The following is an 18,978-nucleotide window of genomic DNA, read 5'->3' as shown; positions in this document are numbered from 1 at the left end:
TATACCTTTTTAACTATTTCCATGATACTGGGGCAGCACTTAATTGGGCCAAAATGCAATGGTCTCGATCTCTCAGTTAACCGGAATTCACCGTACTTTGATAATAATTTTACTTTTAGCATTACTGTACCTCCTCCGCTCCCACCCGATTTACACGTCAAAAGCGTAACGGGACCGTCCTCGCTGACGCAGACCGCACTACGGCTCCCTTCGCGCATGCGCTCTGTCGAGGCGCTGCTCCACCCACTCCCCAGTGCGCAGGCGTACTGCCGTCTCCCCGCCCCACTGCCGGCTCTCCTTCCCTCCGGCAGCGAAAGTTCTGGCTCCTGGGCTACGGGTTTCTCCACCTCCGGGATCCGAATTTTATCCCCGCGACTCCAGGATCTCCCATGTACCGATCTCTGTCTGGGGACCCAAATCCCCTCCCACGATGTTAAATGAGGAGTTAGATCCTAAACTACAACTCCCAGCTAGCGCGGAGATAATTTTTTGTCGTCACTACCGGCAGTTGGGCCGGAGCGGAAGTCGTAATGAGCCCGCGGTCCGCGTGGAGTGTGGGTTGTGATGGACCCTCCTTGTCCCCAGAATGATGTAGCGACCCTACCGCCCCTGGGTGGTGGGTCCTTGTGTCCCCACGCTGGAGGTCCTCCGGGCGGAGCTGCCCAGTGTCCCCAGAGCAGAGGTGCTCCAGGCGGAGAGCCTCAGTGTCGTAAGTGTGGAGGTCCCCTGGGTGAAGTAGACCGGCCCCTGGGGCTGGCTGCCCATGCCGAACCCGGACCCCATATCCCTCGCCGCCGCCGGGCCCAGCGCCCCTTCGATTTTAGCCGGCATGGACGCCGCCACGTAGCGCTACGGCTGGCCTACCTGGGCTGGGGCTACCAGGGCTTTGCCAGCCAGGAGAACACCAGCAACACGGTGGAGGCTAAGCTGTTCGAGGCGCTGACCAAGACCCGGCTGGTGGAGAGCAGACAGACGGCCAACTACCATCGTAGCGGCCGCACCGACAAGGGAGTCAGCGCCTTTGGACAGGTGGGGGAGGGGTGCAGTTGGACCCTGGCGGGGCAACCGGTTGGTATCTGGGGTGAGCCGCACGAACCCCACTCCTTCCCCTTCGCCCCTTCTCCATCCCCCCTACCCTCTCCCTCTCATTCTTCCTCCGATGTTGAACTTCAACGTCTGTCCGACCACCTTTGGGAGATTAAATATAAAGGGACAGTACACAGTTAATCACAATCACGTTTATTATCACAGACATATGCCATGATTTTTCTTGTCTTGCAGCAGCAGTGCAAAGAAAAGCGTTTTAAATTACTATAAGACACAAAAATAAATAAATAGTGTCTTACATCGAGGCAGTGTTCATGGACTGTTCAGAAATCTGATGCCAGTGGGAAAGAATCTGTTCCTAAAAAGTTCTTCATGATCCTGTTCCACCTCCCTGATGGTAGTAATGAGACAGGGCCCGTACCTATGATGAGGAGCCTTAAGTGGTGGATGCTGTCTCCTTGAGACACCGTTTTGAAAATGCACTTGATGGTGGGAAGAGTTGTGCCTGAGCTGGAGGTGTCCCAGTCTGCAAGCCTCCATAGCTCCTTCCAATCCTGCTCCTTCCCTCATACCGGGCAGTGATGCAACCAGTCAGAATGCTCCCCACTGTAGAAACTTGCAAGTGTTTGGTGCCGTAGCAAGTTTCATCAAACTGCTAATGAAGTAGAGCCATTGCTGTGCTGCCTTCATGGTTATATTAATGTGGGCCCAGGATAGATCCTCTCAGATATTGTCACCCAGGAGCTTGAAGCTGCTCACCCTTCCCACGGTTAAATCCTTGATGAGGACTGGTGTGTGTTCTCCTGACCTCCCCTTCCTGAATTCCACAATCAATGACAGGACACAAAATGGCATCAATGTATGAAGGAATCTTGGGTTTCAATCCGAATCAGGTTTGTTATCATCAGCATGTGACGTGAAATTTGTTAACTTAGCAGCAGCAGTTCAATGCAATACATAATCTAGAAGGGATAATAATAAATAAGTCAATCAATTATGTATATTGAATAGATTTTTTAAAATGTGCAAAGAAACAGAAATATTTTAAAAGGTGAGGTAGTGTCCAAGGGTTCAATGTCCATTTAGGAATTGGTGGAGAGGAAGAAGCTGTTCCTGAATCGCTGAGTGTGTGCCTTCAGGCTTCTATACCTCCTACCTGATGGTAACAGTGAGAAAAGGGTGTGCCCTGGTTGCTGGAGGTCCTCAGTAATGGAGGCTGCCCTGAGATTGGCCACACACAGTATGAAAGGGTGGTAAAGAAGATTTATGGCTTGGTTGCATTCATCAGTCAGGGTGCTGAGTGTAGGCAGGAAGTTGTATTGTAGTTGTATAAAACTTCGCTCAGATTGCAGTTGGAGTGTTGGGTTTAGTTCCAGTCACCCCATTACAGGATGGATCTGGAGGTTTTGGAGAGGGTGCAGAAGAGTTTCACCAGGAATCTGCCTCGATTATGAGCTATAATGAGAGGTTGGACAAACTCGATTGTTGTCTTCAACCAGGATTATGTTTATTTTCACTGACACATTGTGAAATTTGTTATGGCAGCAGTACAATGCGAAACAAAAATTACTATATGTTACAATATAACTAATAAGTTTTAACTGTTTAATATTATAAAGCTTTGAAGATATCCTTGCTGGTGGGGAGCTTGTGGTACATCTGAATCTATAACCCCCTGCAGCATCTTGTGATGCCATGTGTTGAAGCCTCCATACCAGGCAGTGATACAACCGGTCAGAACGCTCTCCACCAAACATTTGTAGAAATGTGCTTGTCTTTGGTGACATACCACCTCCCTCCAACTCCTAATGAAGCAGAGCTGCTGGAGTGGGGGAGCCTGAGAGGAGACCTGATAGAGACTTAGAAGATTAAGAGAGGCACAGATGGAGTAAATAGCAGGATCTTCCCCCACCCCCAGTGTCGAATGCATTTAAGTTCAAAGGAGATGTGTGGGGCTAGATTTTTTTTTACACAGGGTGGTGCCTGGAATGTGTTGCCAGGGCTGCTGGTGGAGGAGGAAGATACAGTAGAGGTGTTTAAGAGGCTTTTAGATTGGCAAGGGGATGTGTTGGGATTAGGGGGTTGCCTCTGTGGGCAGAAGTGATGAAAAGTCATTACCTTAATTAATGTTGCACAACGTCATGGGTCAAAGGATGTACTGTGTCTGTTCTGTATTTCACAGAGCCGATGGTCTGTGGGTTTGGAGTTCAGCTTTGGGGGGTTTTTGCTGCCCTCATCCTTGCTGGGAGAGGTACTCAGTTCCGCAGCTGAGGGGCCACCGTGAGGTGCTTCGCTGTGTCCTGCAAACAGAAAGATTGAAATGGACGGAGAGAGAGGCAGTTGGACAGATTGAAAGGGGGGTGACAGACAGAGTGGGTGCAAGACACAGCTGAACAGAGAGAGAAGGAAACGTACAATGAGACAGCAGGAGAGAAAGATGCTTGCAACAAACAGGAATTCTGCAGATGCTGGAAATTCAAGCAACACACATAAAAGTTGCTGGTGACCTCCAACGGGACCCCACCACTAAGCACATCTTTCCCTCCCCCCCCCTCTGCATTCCGCAGGGATCGCTCCCTACGCAACTCCCTTGTCCATTCGTCCCCCCCATCCCTCCCCACTGATCTCCCTCCTGGCACTTATCCGTGTAAGCGGAACAAGTGCTACACATGCCCTTACACTTCCTCCCTTACCACCATTCAGGGCCCCAAACAGTCCTTCCAGGTGAGGCAACACTTCACCTGTGAGTCGGCTGGGGTGATATACTGCGTCCGGTGCTCCCGATGTGGCCTTTTATATATTGGCGAGACCCGACGCAGACTGGGAGACCGCTTTGCTGAACATCTACACTCTGTCCGCCAGAGAAAGCAGGATCTCCCAGTGGCCACACATTTTAATTCCACATCCCATTCCCATTCTGACATGTCTATCCACGGCCTCCTCTACTGTAAAGATGAAGCCACACTCAGGTTGGAGGAACAACACCTTATATTCCGTCTGGGTAGCCTCCAACCTGATGGCATGAACATCGACTTCTCTAACTTCCGCTAATACCCCACCTCCCCCTCGTGCCCCATCTGTTGCTTATTTTTATACACACATTCTTTTTCTCCCTCTGTCCTTCTGAATATACCCCTTGCCCATCCTCTGGGTCCCGCCCCCCCTTGTCTTTCTTCCCGGACCTCCTGTCCCATGATCCTCTCGTATCCCCTTTTGCCAATCACCTGTCCAGCTCTTGGCAACGTCCCTCCCCCTCCTGTCTTCTCCTATCATTTTGCATCTCCCCCTCCCCCTCCCACTTTCAAATCTCTTACTCACTCTTCCTTCAGTTAGTCCTGACGAAGGGTCTCGGCCTGAAACGTCGACTGCACCTCTTCCCAGAGATGCTGCCTGGCCTGCTGCGTTCACCAGCAACTTTGATGAGAAAGATGCTTGTATTGGTATACAAACACAGAGAAGTATAGACATGCAGCTGCAGGGAGAGAGGGAGAACGGGAGAAGGGATGGAGAGTGGGAGAGAAGTGAATAGTAACAGAGAGATGCTCAGAGGGACACACACACATGGACAAGTTCAGACACCTACACGCACTGAGTGGAGGAGTTCAGTATTGAATCTGGGTCTCCAGGGGCTCCGCGAAGGTTTTCATTTCCCTTCTGGTCGGTTATCTGAGGGAATGGCCTCTGGAGTTACGGGAGTGTGAAGCTTCAGATGTCCAGAGCTTGAAGTTTGGGAGGGTAAATGTTGAACCTTCTGCTCCAAGGGTTTCAGCACACGTGTGTCACAATTTGCTCCAGCTGTAGGCATCTATCGTATCTCAGCAGGTAGAGACAGAATCACTCGGTCCCCGAGACCTGGCTTCAAACCGGACCTCTGCCTTTACATGTGTCTCTGTGTCAATACTTTAGGAGCATGTTCTTCCCTTCTACCATCAGATTTCTGAACAGTCATGAAAGTGACTTCACCGTCCTCCATCTATTCACTTTTTGGAACTTGTAGTTTTTATGTGTTGTGCTGTATGACATATGTGAATGACAGTAAACCTGATTTTGATTCTCTTTGCCCCCATGTCTCTTACTCTCTTTCTCCCTTTCACTCTCGCTCAGTGTCTGCCCATCTGTATCCCTCGTGTGTGTGTGTCTCTCTCTCTCTCTATCTATTCACTCGAGGAGCTCTGGGTTCCTCCCACATCCCAACTTTGCAGGATAAGGGAGGGGGGTGTGAGGGATGGTGAGGAGTGGGTGGCGATGTGGGGAGGGGAGATGTAATTAGGAGTGATGTATGGTTGGAGTAAAAGAGTGGAGGATTGGTACTGAGTTGGGATCTGAGGGTCCTACTTCTGTGTGGTGTAACCCTAACACTGTGACTTGACTTATCTCTCTCTTTCTCTTGTTTTCTCTCCCTTTCTTTCACTCCTCACCCACTCCCCCCCCCCACCCACCCAGGTGATCTCCCTGGACCTTCGCTCACAGACGCTGTCTCCGGACGGGACAGAGCTAGTGCCAGGTGCTAGGGAGGGGGCAGAGGGGGAGCTGCCCTACACCCGGCTGCTGAACCGTGTGCTACCGGGTGACATACGGGCGCTAGCCTGGGCACCGGTGCCCACAGACTTCAGTGCCCGTTTCAGCTGCCTACACCGTACCTACCGCTACCTGTTCCCGCTGGCTGGACTGCGACTGGACGCCATGCGGGAGGCGGGCCGCCGACTGGAGGGCACCCACGATTTCCGCAACCTGTGCCGGCCAGACGTGGCGGGAGGTGTGCTGGAGTACCAACGCACAGTGATGCGAGTGAGAGTGCTGGGGGCCGGGCCTGGCCTCGGCTGCCTGGAGGTGCGGGCGCGTGCCTTTCTCTACCACCAGGTGCGCTGCATGGCTGCCGTGCTGCTGCTGGTGGGCCGTGGCCTGGAGGAGCCCGATGTCATCGACCAGCTGCTCGACGTCCATCGCCACCCCCGAAAGCCGCAGTACAGGTGAGCCCTCCGGCCTGGCCTGTGACTTCTCTGGGCCCTCTAACCTCTGGGCTCCAACCTCACCGACATTCTGATGCAAGACTGCCAACCCCTGATCCATGATCTCTCCAGCCGGCCAACTTCCAACTCCTAAGCTCTGGCCTCCCTGGCCCCTCTGACTCTCAACCTCCCCAGTGCACCCGTGACCCTGGCCTTCCTGACTCCTGACAGTCAACCACTCAGGTTTCTGACCCCAACCAGTTAGGTCCTCTAACCCCTGGTCTCCGACCTCCCCAGCCCCAACTGCCCCCCCAGGGCATTCTGACCTATGTCAGTTGTCTGCTTTACCCTTGTACACCTAGGCTCCTCTGTTACTCTATTACTCACCAATCCCAGTTAGTGTCCTATCCATCCTCTGTTTCTTGGCTCGTCCTGGGACCCCCGACTCCCATTCCCCTTTTTTTAACAGTGGGGATTTGGCATGTGTTCACTGATGTTACCCTCTCCACCCCTCTCTGCAGTATGGCTGTGGACTACCCCCTCATTCTGTACGACTGTGCTTATGAAAACGTGAAGTGGATCTTCGACCCGGAGGTACACGCCTTCAATGTGCAGCATCTCCAGGCTCTGTGGGCAAGTCACACCATCAAAACTCGGATCCTGCACACCATGCTGAGCGGACTGGGACAGCCACCCATTCCCCAGGAGCCAGGTAGGGGCGGCTGGGGGGAGGTGTGTGTGTTCGTTCTCCCCTCCCATATTTATGAGACTGGGAGGGGTACGTGTGTGTGGGAGACTGGGAGCAGTCTGTGAGCAACGGACGGGGTAGGTGTGAAAGGAAGGACAAGTATGAATGGGGGAGGATGTGGGTGTGTGTGTGAGGGTGAGTGAGGGGTGGGAGTGTGTGTGGGGGAGGAAGAGAGTGCATGTGGGGGAGGAGGTGCACGAGAGGAAGGGGGAGAGGAGGGGTGCATGTGCGGGAGGGTGAGTTTGTGGGTGGAGGAGTGTGAGTGGGAAAGGAGAGTGCATGTTTGAGGTGGTGAAGAGGTTGGGAAAGGGGAGTGTTTTAGTCTGTTAGATGGGTGCGTGGATGTTCTGGAACAGGACATACCTGAACATTGTGCAGGGAGATGGGTTTTGTTGTTAATTACTAGTTAATTGGTTTGGGAAAGCTTTGGTAAGTGTAGTTGAGTATCAGGAAAAGTCAAGGGTGTAAAACTCTGGTCAGGCCACACATGTTTGGATATGTCTGTTATAGGAGGAGTGTGGGTTAGGTTGCAGAAGAGTTCCAGCAAGATGCTGTCTGGATTTGTAGGCCTGTTGCTGTAAGGACACGTTGGACAACCTTGGGTTATTCTGTCTGGAGCAGTTGAGACTGAGGGGAGTTCCGATAGAGGTTTATAAGATGATCAGAGGCACAGATAGGGTGACAGCCAGTTTATTTTCCCCCAGGGTGGAAACACCTAATACCAGAGAGAATGATTCTAAGATAGGAGGGGGAAGTTCAAAGAAGGTGAAGAGGTAAATATTTTTTACATAAAGAGCAGTGTGAACTGTGCTGCCAGGGTGGTGATGGAGACAGGTATGATAGAGCCTCTTGAGGCTTTTAGATAGGAACATGGATGTGCGGGGAACGGGAGCGCGGGCAATGTATGGGGAACGGGGGCGCGGGTGAGGTGCGGGGAATGGGGGTGGGCGATCTAGATATGATTTAAAGTATACTGGAGGATGTGTGTAGGTTATGTGCAAATATTTATGCCATTTTATATATGGGACTTGAGCATCCGTGGAATTTGGTATCCATGGGCGGGGGGGGGGGTCCTGGAACCAAACCCCCACGGATACAGAGGGCTGACTGTATAAGAAGTTCAGGAGGCAGCTGCACGAACAGGCAGAGAACGGAGGGGTGTGGATCATGTGAGGGAGATGGGATCAGTTAGATTGACATGGTAGTTGGTGAAGACCTGTTCTTGTACTCCAGGTGTGCAACACGAGGTCCCAGTTCTTGACATGATGGCAAGTGTGCCCAATGCCTTCTGTATTAGACTGTCCTCTGGTGCAGGGCAAAGGGTCGGTCCCTACCATCCTACAGGATTTGCACTTTGGTAGGACAAAGCATGGTAAGATTTGCACATAGAGTAGTAGGGCACTAGGGAGGGGTAGAACAAAATGATCTGGGAATACAGATCCATAATTCAACAAGTAAATGAATTTGTAAGGAGAAATTTTGGTACATAGGCTTACCAAAATCAGGGCAATGAATACAGGAGTTGTGATGTTCTGCTGAAGGTGTACAAGACACTGGTTGGGGCAAATTTGGGGTATTGTATAGTTCTGGTCACCTACCTACAGGAAAGATAGCAATAAACTTGAAAGCGTACGGAGAGAATTTACAAGGATGCTGCTGGAAGACCTGAGTTATCGGGAAAGGTTGAATTGGTTAGGACTTTATTCCGCAGAGTTAGGAGAATGAGAGGAAATCTTATAGGGCAATGCAAAATATTGAGGAGTATAGACAGGTGAATGAATGTAGACTTTTTCCCTTCAGGTGGCATGAGACTAGAACTAGAGGTCTTAGGTTTATGGTGAAAGGTGAAATATTTAAGAGGAACTTGAGGGCGATTTTCTTCACTCAGTTGGTGGTACGAGTGTGGAAAGAGTTGCCAGTTGAAGTGGATGAGGGTTCAATTGCGACATGTAGAGAAGTTTGGATAGTTATGTGGATAAAAGGTGTATGGAGGGATATGGTCTGGATGCAGATAATTGGGAGTGGGCAGAAGACCTGGCTGGCACAGAATAGATGGGCTGAAAGGCCTGCTTCATGTTGTAGTGCTCTGTAACTCTGACCTTGTAGGAGATGCTGGAACTAGAGGGGCAGTGAGACCCTAGCGCTTTCCTTTCTTTTTAAATCTTTTTATTGAGTAAGTATACAAAAAAGGTAAGCCATATAAACATTAATACAATGTTAAAGTATAATAAAATTCCAAAAGATAACAATACCAAAAAGAAAATACTACAAACAATGTAATTTAAGCATAAGAAACCAAGATAACATAATAGTATACTAGATTTTATATATATCAATGGAAAAAAAGAAAAAAAAAACCCCAAAAAAAAACCCACCGTGCAACTAACTAAAAGCAAAGCAAAGCAATGGGCTAACTTGAAACCAAACAGAGTTAAACTTAAAATCACGTCCTCAATCCCGACCTCCATTAAAACAGTGAAGAGAAAACAAGAAGGGTAAATATTACATTAAATGAAAATATCGAATAAAAGGTCCCCAAATCTGTTCAAATTTAAATGAAGAATCATAAAGGTTACTTCTAATTTTCTCCAGATTCAAACATAAAATCGTCTGAGAAAACCAAAAAAAGGTAGTTGGAGCATTAAGCTCTTTCCAATGTTGTAAAATACATCTTTTCGGCATTAAAGTAAGAAATGCAATCATTCTACGGGCTGAAGGGGAAAGATTACTAGAAATTTTAGGTAGTCCAAAGATAGCAGTAATAGGGTGAGGAGAGATATCTATATTTAATACCTTAGAAATAATATTGAAAATATCTCTCCAAAAAGTTTCCAAAGTAGGGCAAGACCAAAACATATGAGTTAAAGAGGCTATCTGCCCCGAACATCTATCACAGAAAGGATTAATATGCGAGTAAAAACGCGCTAACTTATCTTTGGACATATGTGCTCTATGAACCACTTTAAATTGAATTAGGGAATGTTTAGCACAAATAGAGGAAGTATTAACTAATTGTAAAATCTGCCCCCAATCATCCACAGAAATGGTAAGCCCCAATTCCTGTTCCCAATCTACCCTAATCTTATCAAATGGAGCTTTCCTAAGTTTCATAATAATATTATAAATCATAGCCGATGCACCTTTCTGACATGGATTAAGGTTAATTATCGAATCTAAAATATATATAGGAGGAAGCATTGGAAAGGAAGTAAGTATAGTACTTAGGAAATTTCTAACTTGTAAATATCTAAAAAAATGTATTCTTGATAAGTTATATTTGTTAGATAATTGTTCAAAAGACATAAGGGAACCATCTAAAAATAAATCCAAAAACCGTAAAATACCCTTAGTCTTCCAAGTTTGAAAAGCGCGATCCGTAAAAGAGGGAGGAAAAAATATGTTACCTAAAATAGGAATCGCTAACCCGAATTGATTAAGATCAAAAAATTTTCTGAATTGAAACCAAATGCGCAAAGCATATTTAACTATCGGGTTAGAGACCTGCTTAAGACGTTTCGAATCAAAAGGAAGAGAGGAACCTAAAATAGAACCAAGTGTATAACCCTGAACAGATTGTAATTCCAATGCTACCCATTTAGGAATAAATAGTATGTCCCGATCAAGTAACCAAAATTTCATATGTCGAATATTAATAGCCCAATAATAAAATCTAAAGTTAGGTAATGCTAAACCTCCATCTCTCTTAGCTTTCTGTAAATGTATTTTACCCAGTCTCGGATTCTTGTTCTGCCAAATAAATGAAGAAATTTTAGAGTCAACTTTATCAAAAAAAGATTTAGGAACGAAAATTGGTAATGCCTGAAACACATATAAAAATTTTGGCAAAAAAAACATCTTAACTGCATTAATACGACCAATCAAAGTTAAATATAAGGGAAACCATTTAGATGAAAGTTGAGTAATATGGTCTATTAATGGTAAAAAGTTAGTCTTAAATAAATCTTTATGTTTACAAGTAATTTTAATCCCAAGATATGAAAAGTAATTATTAATCAATTTAAATGGAAATTTATAATATAAGGGAAGATGTTTATTAATCGGAAAAAGTTCACTCTTACTAAGATTTAATTTATAACCTGAGAAAAGACCAAATTGTGCTAATAACTCTAAAACAGCAGGAATGGATCTCTCAGGATTAGAAATATATAAAAGTAAATCATCAGCATAGAGTGATAATTTATGGGACTTTAATCCCCGAGTTATCCCAGTAATATTTAAAGATTCTCGAATAGCAATTGCAAGAGGTTCTAATGCAATATCAAATAATAGGGGACTAAGAGGACAGCCTTGTCGAGTACCACGAAAGAGAGGAAAAAAAGGTGAGTTTAAGGAGTTAGTACGAACCGAGGCTACAGGGGAATAATATAACAGTTTAATCCAGGATATAAATTTCAAGCTAAAATTAAACATTTCAAGCACCTTAAATAAATAAGGCCATTCTACTCTATCAAAAGCTTTCTCGGCATCTAAAGAAATAACACACTCAGGAACATTTTGTGAGGGAGTATAAACGATATTTAACAATGTACGAATATTATAAAAAGAGTAACGACCTTTAATAAAACCCGTTTGGTCTTCCGAAATAATAGAAGGAAGTACTTTTTCTAGTCTATTTGCTAATAACTTAGAAAAAACTTTAGAATCAACATTTAATAAAGATATTGGTCTATAAGATGCACATTGAGCAGGGTCTTTATCCTTCTTTAGTATTAAAGAAATTGATGCTCTATTAAAAGATTCCGGAAGTTTACCAAGTTTCAAAGAAGCCTCAAAAACCTTATAGAGCCAAGGAATCAATAAAGAAGCAAAACATTTATAAAATTCAACGGTAAACCCATCAGGGCCAGGAGCTTTCCCCAGATTCATAGAAAAAATAACATTCTTAATCTCATCCATTGTAATGGAAGTATCTAATAAAGAAGACATATCCTGTGAAATCAGAGGGAAGTCTAACTTATCTAAAAAATCATTCATATATTTAGAATCTCGAGGAGACTCTGATTGGTATAAAGAAGAATAAAAATCACAAAAGGTTTGATTAATCCCCACATGATCCAATATCAATCGATCATTTTGGTTATAAATCTGATTGATTTGAGATTTAACATAATTAGATTTCAATTGATTAGCCAGCAGCTTGCCAATTTTATCACTGTGAACATAAAAATCACTTCTTGTTTTCTTTAATTGGTTTACAATCGAGGACGAGAGTAGTAAACTGTGTTCCATTTGAAGTTCAGTTCTTTGTTTGTATAGCTCCTCAGAAGGAGCCATAACATATTTCTTATCAATTTCTTTAATCTTGTCCACAATTACCATCTCCTCCTGCTTCTGTTTCTTCCTCAAAGCAACGGAATACGAAATAATCTGACCCCGAATATAGGCTTTAAAAGTGTCCCAAAGAGTGTTAACCGAAATATCTTCTGTATGGTTAATTGTAAAAAAAAGCTCAATCTGTTCATTCATAAAATTAACAAAGTCCGAGTCCTGAAGCAACAGCGAATTAAAACGCCATTGTCTATTGTTTGGTATATTGGCCATAATTTTAATAGAAAGCTTAAGTGGAGCATGATCCGAAATGGTTATAGAATCATAATCACATTTAATCACTGAAGAAATGAGACGAGAATCAATGAAAAAATAATCAATTCTTGAATAGGAATGATGAACATGTGAAAAGAAGGAAAAATCTTTTTCCTGAGGATGCAGAAAACGCCAAATGTCCGTCGACCCAGAATCAGAAAGGAAAAAATTAATCAAATTTGCAGATTTATTAGGTAAAGTCCGTAAAGGAGCCGAACGGTCCAAAGCTGGAGATAAACAGGTATTAAGATCTCCGCCCCAAATCAATGAAAACTCGTTCAAATTCGGAAACTGATCAAACAATGATTTATAAAATTCCGGACAATCCATATTAGGAGCATAAACATTAACCAAAACTACTTTTTTATTAAATAATAAACCACTAACCAATAAAAATCTACCATTCGGATCAGAGATAATATCCTGTTGTATAAAAGTAACTGAGGAGTCTATAAAGATAGAGACGCCTCGAATCTTAGCATTGGAGTTCGAATGAAATTGTTGTCCCTTCCAAAATTTGAAAAAACGTAGTCTGTCCCCCCTCCGTACATGGGTCTCTTGTAAAAATAAAATTTGTGCTTTAAGTCTCCGGAACACTTTAAAAACTTTTTTCCTTTTAATAGGATGATTAAGACCATTAGTATTCCAGGAGACAAAATTAATAATAGACTCCATAAATCCTAAAGTCAACCCATAACAAGGAGGATTGACAATAGGCGCGACCCACAGACCCGGAGAGGAAACAGAACATACAAAAGATACCGGGGAAAAGGACGTAACCAATACTTCAATAATGTATATAGCCCAAAGAGAAACAAACTAAAACGTGAAGCCCCACCCACCCCCCCCCACCCCAGGACCCCAAGGCGAAATCTAAAGCAGACCCGCCAGAAAGAAGCAAGCGCTAAAACTACCCCCATGACTTCCGGTATACGCTCCCTAAAAAAAAGGTATAAATATGAAAAGGATCAGCTAATTGTAAAACAGTAAAAAATAAGTAAAAAAAAGTTAGCTCAATTAAAATACACACAGAACAGAACAAAAGCCGGAAAGTATATATTAAAAAAAACCACAATAAACCTCAAACTCATGAATAGACACAGCAACAAAAAAAATAGGATTATTAACATAAAATGATTATAAAAAGCAAAACAGAATAAAATTTAAAAAAAAAAACTACAAAATTTAAGGCCGCACAGGAAATACGTAAGATGACAAAAGGGAAGTAACCACCCAGAATCCCCTGGAAAAAGAAAGAAATGACGCAGTTAAAAAGAAAGTTTAGCAGCCATATTAAGAAATCGAAAGTAAACTTTTCTGCCCAAATAGGGCACAGAAAAGTTAAAACCAACCAATTCACAGCCTCCGATCAACGGAGAAAATTAAAAAAAGGCAATTAAGATGTTGAAGATGAAAGTTGATCCAGATAACTCTGGGCATCCGATGGAGAATCAAAAAAACGAAGAGCTCCATCTAACATGCGAATCCTTAGACGTGCAGGGTACAGCAGCGCTGGTCTTAAATCCATCTTATAGAATTCCGACATCACGGATCTGTAACGGACCCGTTGGTCCCAGATTGGTTTACTGAAATCTTCCACGAATCGGAACTTAAGATCCGAAAAATCAATGAAACCTTTAGATCGAGCGAATCGAAACAGTCTCTCCTTATCTTGAAAGTAATGAAAACGTAAGATAACATGCCTAGGTCTATCTGACCTAGACGAGTATGATGGGATTCTGTGAACACGATCCAGTAGCGGTGGTTGGTCAGGAAATACAGTAGGGAATGCATCTTTTAAAAGTTGGGAGAAATATTTCATAGGGTTGTTAGCTTCCACGGCTTCCCTGACGCCAATCATTCGTAAATTCTGCCGTCGCATTCTAGATTCCAAGTCAGAGTTTTTAAAAGTCAAAAAGTCAAGTTTCTTCTTCATTACATTAATTGTTTCTTCGACTTTCCCCATCTTAAGCTCACTTTGTTGCGCGGATTTTTGAAGACCAGATATAGCCGACTGATGTTCCGCAATACATGTTTGCATCTTATCAATTAAATCGGCAATTTTCTGGAACTTAGTTGAGATTTCCATATGAATCAGGTCTTTAACAAAGCCCATAATTTCTGTACGAATCATCTCCCTAACAGAGGTTGAAATTTCCCTCTGAATTAACTCCGATATAGCTTCCAAAGTCACCGGTGATTCAGTCGGAGGGAGATCCGTAGCTTTCGGTTTAACCGGAGGTTTACCATCCTTGCCGTCTTTCCCGTTCTTAGACATAGCAGATCTAAGTTCCATCCAATTGTCAGAGAATTCAGTTTAATTCAAAGTATTGTAAAAATTGATGCCTTAATAGTTAATTAAAGTATAGCTGACCATAGAGAGAAAAAACTCAGAGGTAATGGAGCGAGTCAAGAACGCGACTTCACTCCATGAGCGCTACCGGAAGTCTCAGCGCTTTCCACTAGCTGGAGGGGTAGTGGGAGCTTTGGGAGCACCAGACACTGGGGGGAGGGAGCTGTGGGGAAGATGGGTGGAGAGTGAGCGGGAGGGGAATTGAATTGGGCACTGAGGATAACTGCCATTCCTTTGCTTATGCTCCTGCAGAGCCAGAGGAAGAGGAGAGCGCTCTGACTACCTGGGCCCGGACTCAGTCACCTGTCACCAACCTCTCTGACGTGCTGCTAGATGGAGTGAAGCCCAGGATCTACAAGCGGCTGATGGAGCGGCCGACCTGCGAGGAGCTCGAGTCCCGGATCAGGCACTATGCCAAGAAGGGCCGCATCCAGCTGCCTGAAGGGATGAGGGAGGCAGAGGGGCAGAGGGACCCTGAGGATTGCCAGGAGCTGGTAAAGCAGCAGGGCTCTGCGGAGCGCCAAGAGCTGAAGGGAAAACAGGACTCTGTAAAGAACCGAGAGCTGAAGGAAAAGCAGCAGGACTCAGTGGAGGTGCCAGAGATGGAAGGACAGCAGGACAATATGGAGATGCTGTAGCCACAGGAGCACAGGGACCATGAACTGTAGGGTGCCGGCATGTACAAGAAATTATAGGTGTGGCAGGACTCTCGAGAGTCCCCAAGAACAGGAAAGGCAGCAGGACCGTGTTATGGCCCATGAACTGGAGGGGCTGCAGGATCCTTTGCAGCTGATGGGCCCAGAGGGACAGCAGGACCCAGGGGGAGGGATGGAGAGAAGCAGGGGCACAGGCAGAGGCAGGGGAGGTGCTGGGTAGCAGCATCCCAGGGACCCGCAGATGCCCAGGGGTGAGGAGCAACACTGGAGATGTATGGGGAGAATTAATGGGAAACTCATCCAGGGAGAAGGGAGGGAGAGGGTCAAGGAGCGATGGGAGGGTTGGAAAAGAGGGGCTGGGGTTGTAAAGGCAGAGCACCTAATACATTAGATGAATTCTGATACATCCCTCACTCTAACTGTGAATCTCCTCTTCTGTGTGTGTTCTCCATTACCCTCTATTCCTCAATCTTGCAATTATTTCTGTTTCTCCGCCATAACTATATTCACAATGCTCCAATCTCCATCCTGCTTGGGGGCTGGGGGGAGCAGGGAATTTCAGAGACTCAGCAACCTCAGAAGGAATTTTTGCATATCTCAGTTTTAAGCTACTGACACCTTTACTTTGTCACTGTATCCCCTTGATCATGACTCTCCCACAAGTTCGAGCAGGGATATTTAAGGGACTCTTAGTAGATACATAGATGAAAGAAAACTCAAAGTCCAAAATAAATTTATCATCAAAATATGTATCCCGTATACTACCTTGAGATTCATTTTCTTGCAGCCATTCACAGAAATACAAAAAAATCAAAGAAATGTTTTAGAAACAATGAAGAACTACACACATAGATCGACAAACAACCAGTGCTCAAAAGAATACAAACTCTGCAATAAAAACAAAATGGTTGATTGATTAATGCTGAGAACATCAGTAGTAGAGTCCTGGAAGCTGAGTTCATAGGTTGTGGAATCACTTCAGTGTGAGGTGTGTGAAGTTATCCACGCTAGTTTAGGATGGTTGAAGGGTAATAACTGTTCCTGAACCTGGTGATATAGGACCTGAAGCTCCTGTACCTCCTTCCCGAAGGTAATGAGAGCAGCGAGAAGAGCGCATGGCCTACATGGTGGAGTTCCTCGAAGATGGATGCTGGTGTCTTCTGGATGTGCTCAATGGTAGGGAGGGCTTCTCCTGCGATGGAGTGGGCTGTATCCACCACGTCTGGTATGCTTTTTTGTACTTGGACATAGGTGTTTCCATGGCAATCAGGCCAACGACTGTGCATCTATGGAAGTTTGTCAAAGCTTTAGATGACATGCCGAATCTTGCCAAACTTCTAAGAAAGGTGTTGCCGTGCTTTCTTTGTAATGTGCTGGTCCCAGGACAGACCCTCTGGCAAGGATCCCCTGATGAAGTCTGGTTCATGGACCTCTGGCTTTCTCTTCCTGCCTGGTTTCAATAATCAGCTGTTTGGTTTTGCTGACATTGAGTGAGAAGTTGTTGAGGTGCCATTTAATTGTAGCCGGCAGTCGTTCCATATCCCCACTGACCTGTGTGTGAGGAAAACATGATCCTTTAACCTTTCCCTCTCGTGATAAACCTGTGCCCTCTAGTTTGAGACTCCCCTTCCCCAGGGGAAGAACAACCGTGACTACCCACCTTGTGTACACCCTTCAGAGTTTTATAAACCTTTGTCAGGTCACCCCTCAGCTTCAAGCAAAACAAACCCAATCTGTCCAGCCCCTCGTCCTCTATGTGCTTTACCTTTGATAAAACCAAAGGTAAAGCACATTTGGTTTGGTTTGATTCCAAATAGTTACTTCAGCTTTCATTATTGACTCTATTGTATTGCCAGCAGCTGGTGTGAAACCAGTTTCCGATTCTTGGATGTAAATACGTAAATACCTCTTGTGTGTTGTCCTGGGCTCAGCAAACAGATGTATTCATGATGAAGGCTTGGCAGCGACTACTTTCCTAGAAGCTGGTGGAGGTCTTGTGTGTTTTTAGGTTTTCTCTGGCAAACTTGGAACATAGAACAGCACAGAGCAGGCCCTTTGGCCCACAATGTGCCAAACGAAACTGAGGACACCTCATCCCTTCTGCCTGCATGTGGTTCATATCCCTCCATTCCCTGCATATCCATGTGCCGATCCAAGAGCCTTTTAAATGACTATCATATCTGCCACCTCTGGATGCACATTCCAGCGCCCACCACTTTCTATGTGGAAAAATTTGTTCTGCACATCTCCTTTGAACTTAACTGCTCTCACCTCAAGTGCATGCCCTCTCGTTTAGGTATTTGCATCCTGGGCAATAAAAGATACTGCTGCGTCTCTGTGCCTCATAATCATACAAGTCTCTATCAGGTCTCCCCTCAACCTCTTCCATTTCAGAGAAAGCAACCTACGTATACCCATCCTCTCCTTATAACCCGGGCAGCATTCTTGTAACTTTTTTCTGCACCTTCTCCAAGACTCCACATCTTTCCTGTAAAAGGGTGATCAGAATTGAACGTAATGCTCCAGACGATGGGGCCTGAGCTGGGGTGTATAATGCTTCAACATAAACAGTAACCTTTATGCCTGTATGGCAATTTGAATGCACGATACGTAACGAGTTGTAGAAAGTACTGGATTTGTGCCAATACTTTACGGGAACGTCCTTCCCCACCATTCAGGCAGCTACTTCCCTTCCACCATTCATTTCTTGATCTGATCTGTACGCCCTAATCACCGTCTCAGCAACAGAACATTATTGACTGCCTTTTGCACTGTCATGGACTTGTTTCTATTTTTCACATCTTTGATTGTGTTCTTTTATTAGCACAAGCAGTCTCGCATTTCAGTTATGTATAATTCTGTGATTGTCGTTACCTATGTGGGGTCATAATTTCTATGGCATAGAAGGAAGAGAGATATTCAAATTTATGAGGCCAATAAATAGGGTAAATGTGTGCAAGGTTTTCCCCCTCAGTTCGAGTGAGACAAACTAGAGGTTGTGGGTTTAGGGTGAAAGGTGAAATATTTACGGGGAGTACGGGGGGGGTTTCATTTGGGGTGGTGTGAGTGGAATAAGCTGCCACTGAAAGTGATGGATGCAGGTTCCGTTGTTACATTTAAGAGACGTTTAGATAGGTATGTGGGTGAGAGGTATGGGAGAGTGATGGTCTGGGAATGTGTAGAAGGGTCTAGGCAGAAAGAACGGGTCAGCTTGGGCTAAATGGGCTGAAGGGCCTATTGTACTGTAATGTTTTATGACTCTAGAACATAAAACACACAGCAGTACAGCACACTGTGGGCCTTGTGGCCTACAATGTAATGCCAGCCTTTTACTGTACACCATGGTCTACCTAACCCTCCTTCTAAGAGTGCCTTAAATATCTCTAATATGTCTGCCTGTACTGCCATCCCTGACAGTGTGTACCATGCACTTAACACTTTCCTCCATTCACTTTAAACAGATGTCATCTGATATTGCCCATTGCCATCTTGGGGGAAAAAAGCACCAGCTGTCCACTTTATGCCTCTCATGATCTTGTACAGCTCTACCAGTTTGTCTCTCATCCTCCTTTGCTCCACAGAGCAAAGTCCCAGCTCGCTGAACCTTTCTACATAAAACAT

At 45.0% G+C, this 18,978-nt stretch overlaps 2 protein-coding genes across 2 annotated transcripts in view; both read left to right on the top strand.

Annotated features, from left to right (window-relative positions):
• Window positions 1-303: 303 nt before the first annotated feature.
• Window positions 304-15,351, top strand: pus3 (pseudouridylate synthase 3). The gene is made up of 4 exons (XM_063062445.1): window positions 304-1,029; window positions 5,491-6,017; window positions 6,518-6,708; window positions 14,954-15,351. The coding sequence occupies exons 1-4, from the start codon at window positions 565-567 to the stop codon at window positions 15,337-15,339; spliced, it is 1,569 nt and encodes a 522-aa protein (XP_062918515.1). The 5' UTR covers window positions 304-564; the 3' UTR covers window positions 15,340-15,351.
• A 1,073-nt stretch (window positions 15,352-16,424) lies between these two features.
• Window positions 16,425-18,978, top strand: part of LOC134353918 (pseudouridylate synthase RPUSD4, mitochondrial-like) — a 36,275-nt gene continuing 33,721 nt past the window's right edge. Inside the window, exon 1 of the mRNA XM_063062452.1 lies at window positions 16,425-16,533. Coding sequence (XP_062918522.1) covers window positions 16,501-16,533 — 33 coding nt within the window. The 5' untranslated portion in view covers window positions 16,425-16,500. The remainder of the gene's footprint in view (window positions 16,534-18,978) is intronic.

This window comes from Mobula hypostoma, chromosome 11 (assembly GCF_963921235.1).
Source record: "Mobula hypostoma chromosome 11, sMobHyp1.1, whole genome shotgun sequence".
Taxonomy (NCBI): Eukaryota; Metazoa; Chordata; class Chondrichthyes; order Myliobatiformes; family Myliobatidae; genus Mobula; species Mobula hypostoma.
The sequence above is the reverse complement of the archived record's forward strand: the minus strand, read 5'-3'. Positions and strand labels throughout refer to the sequence as shown.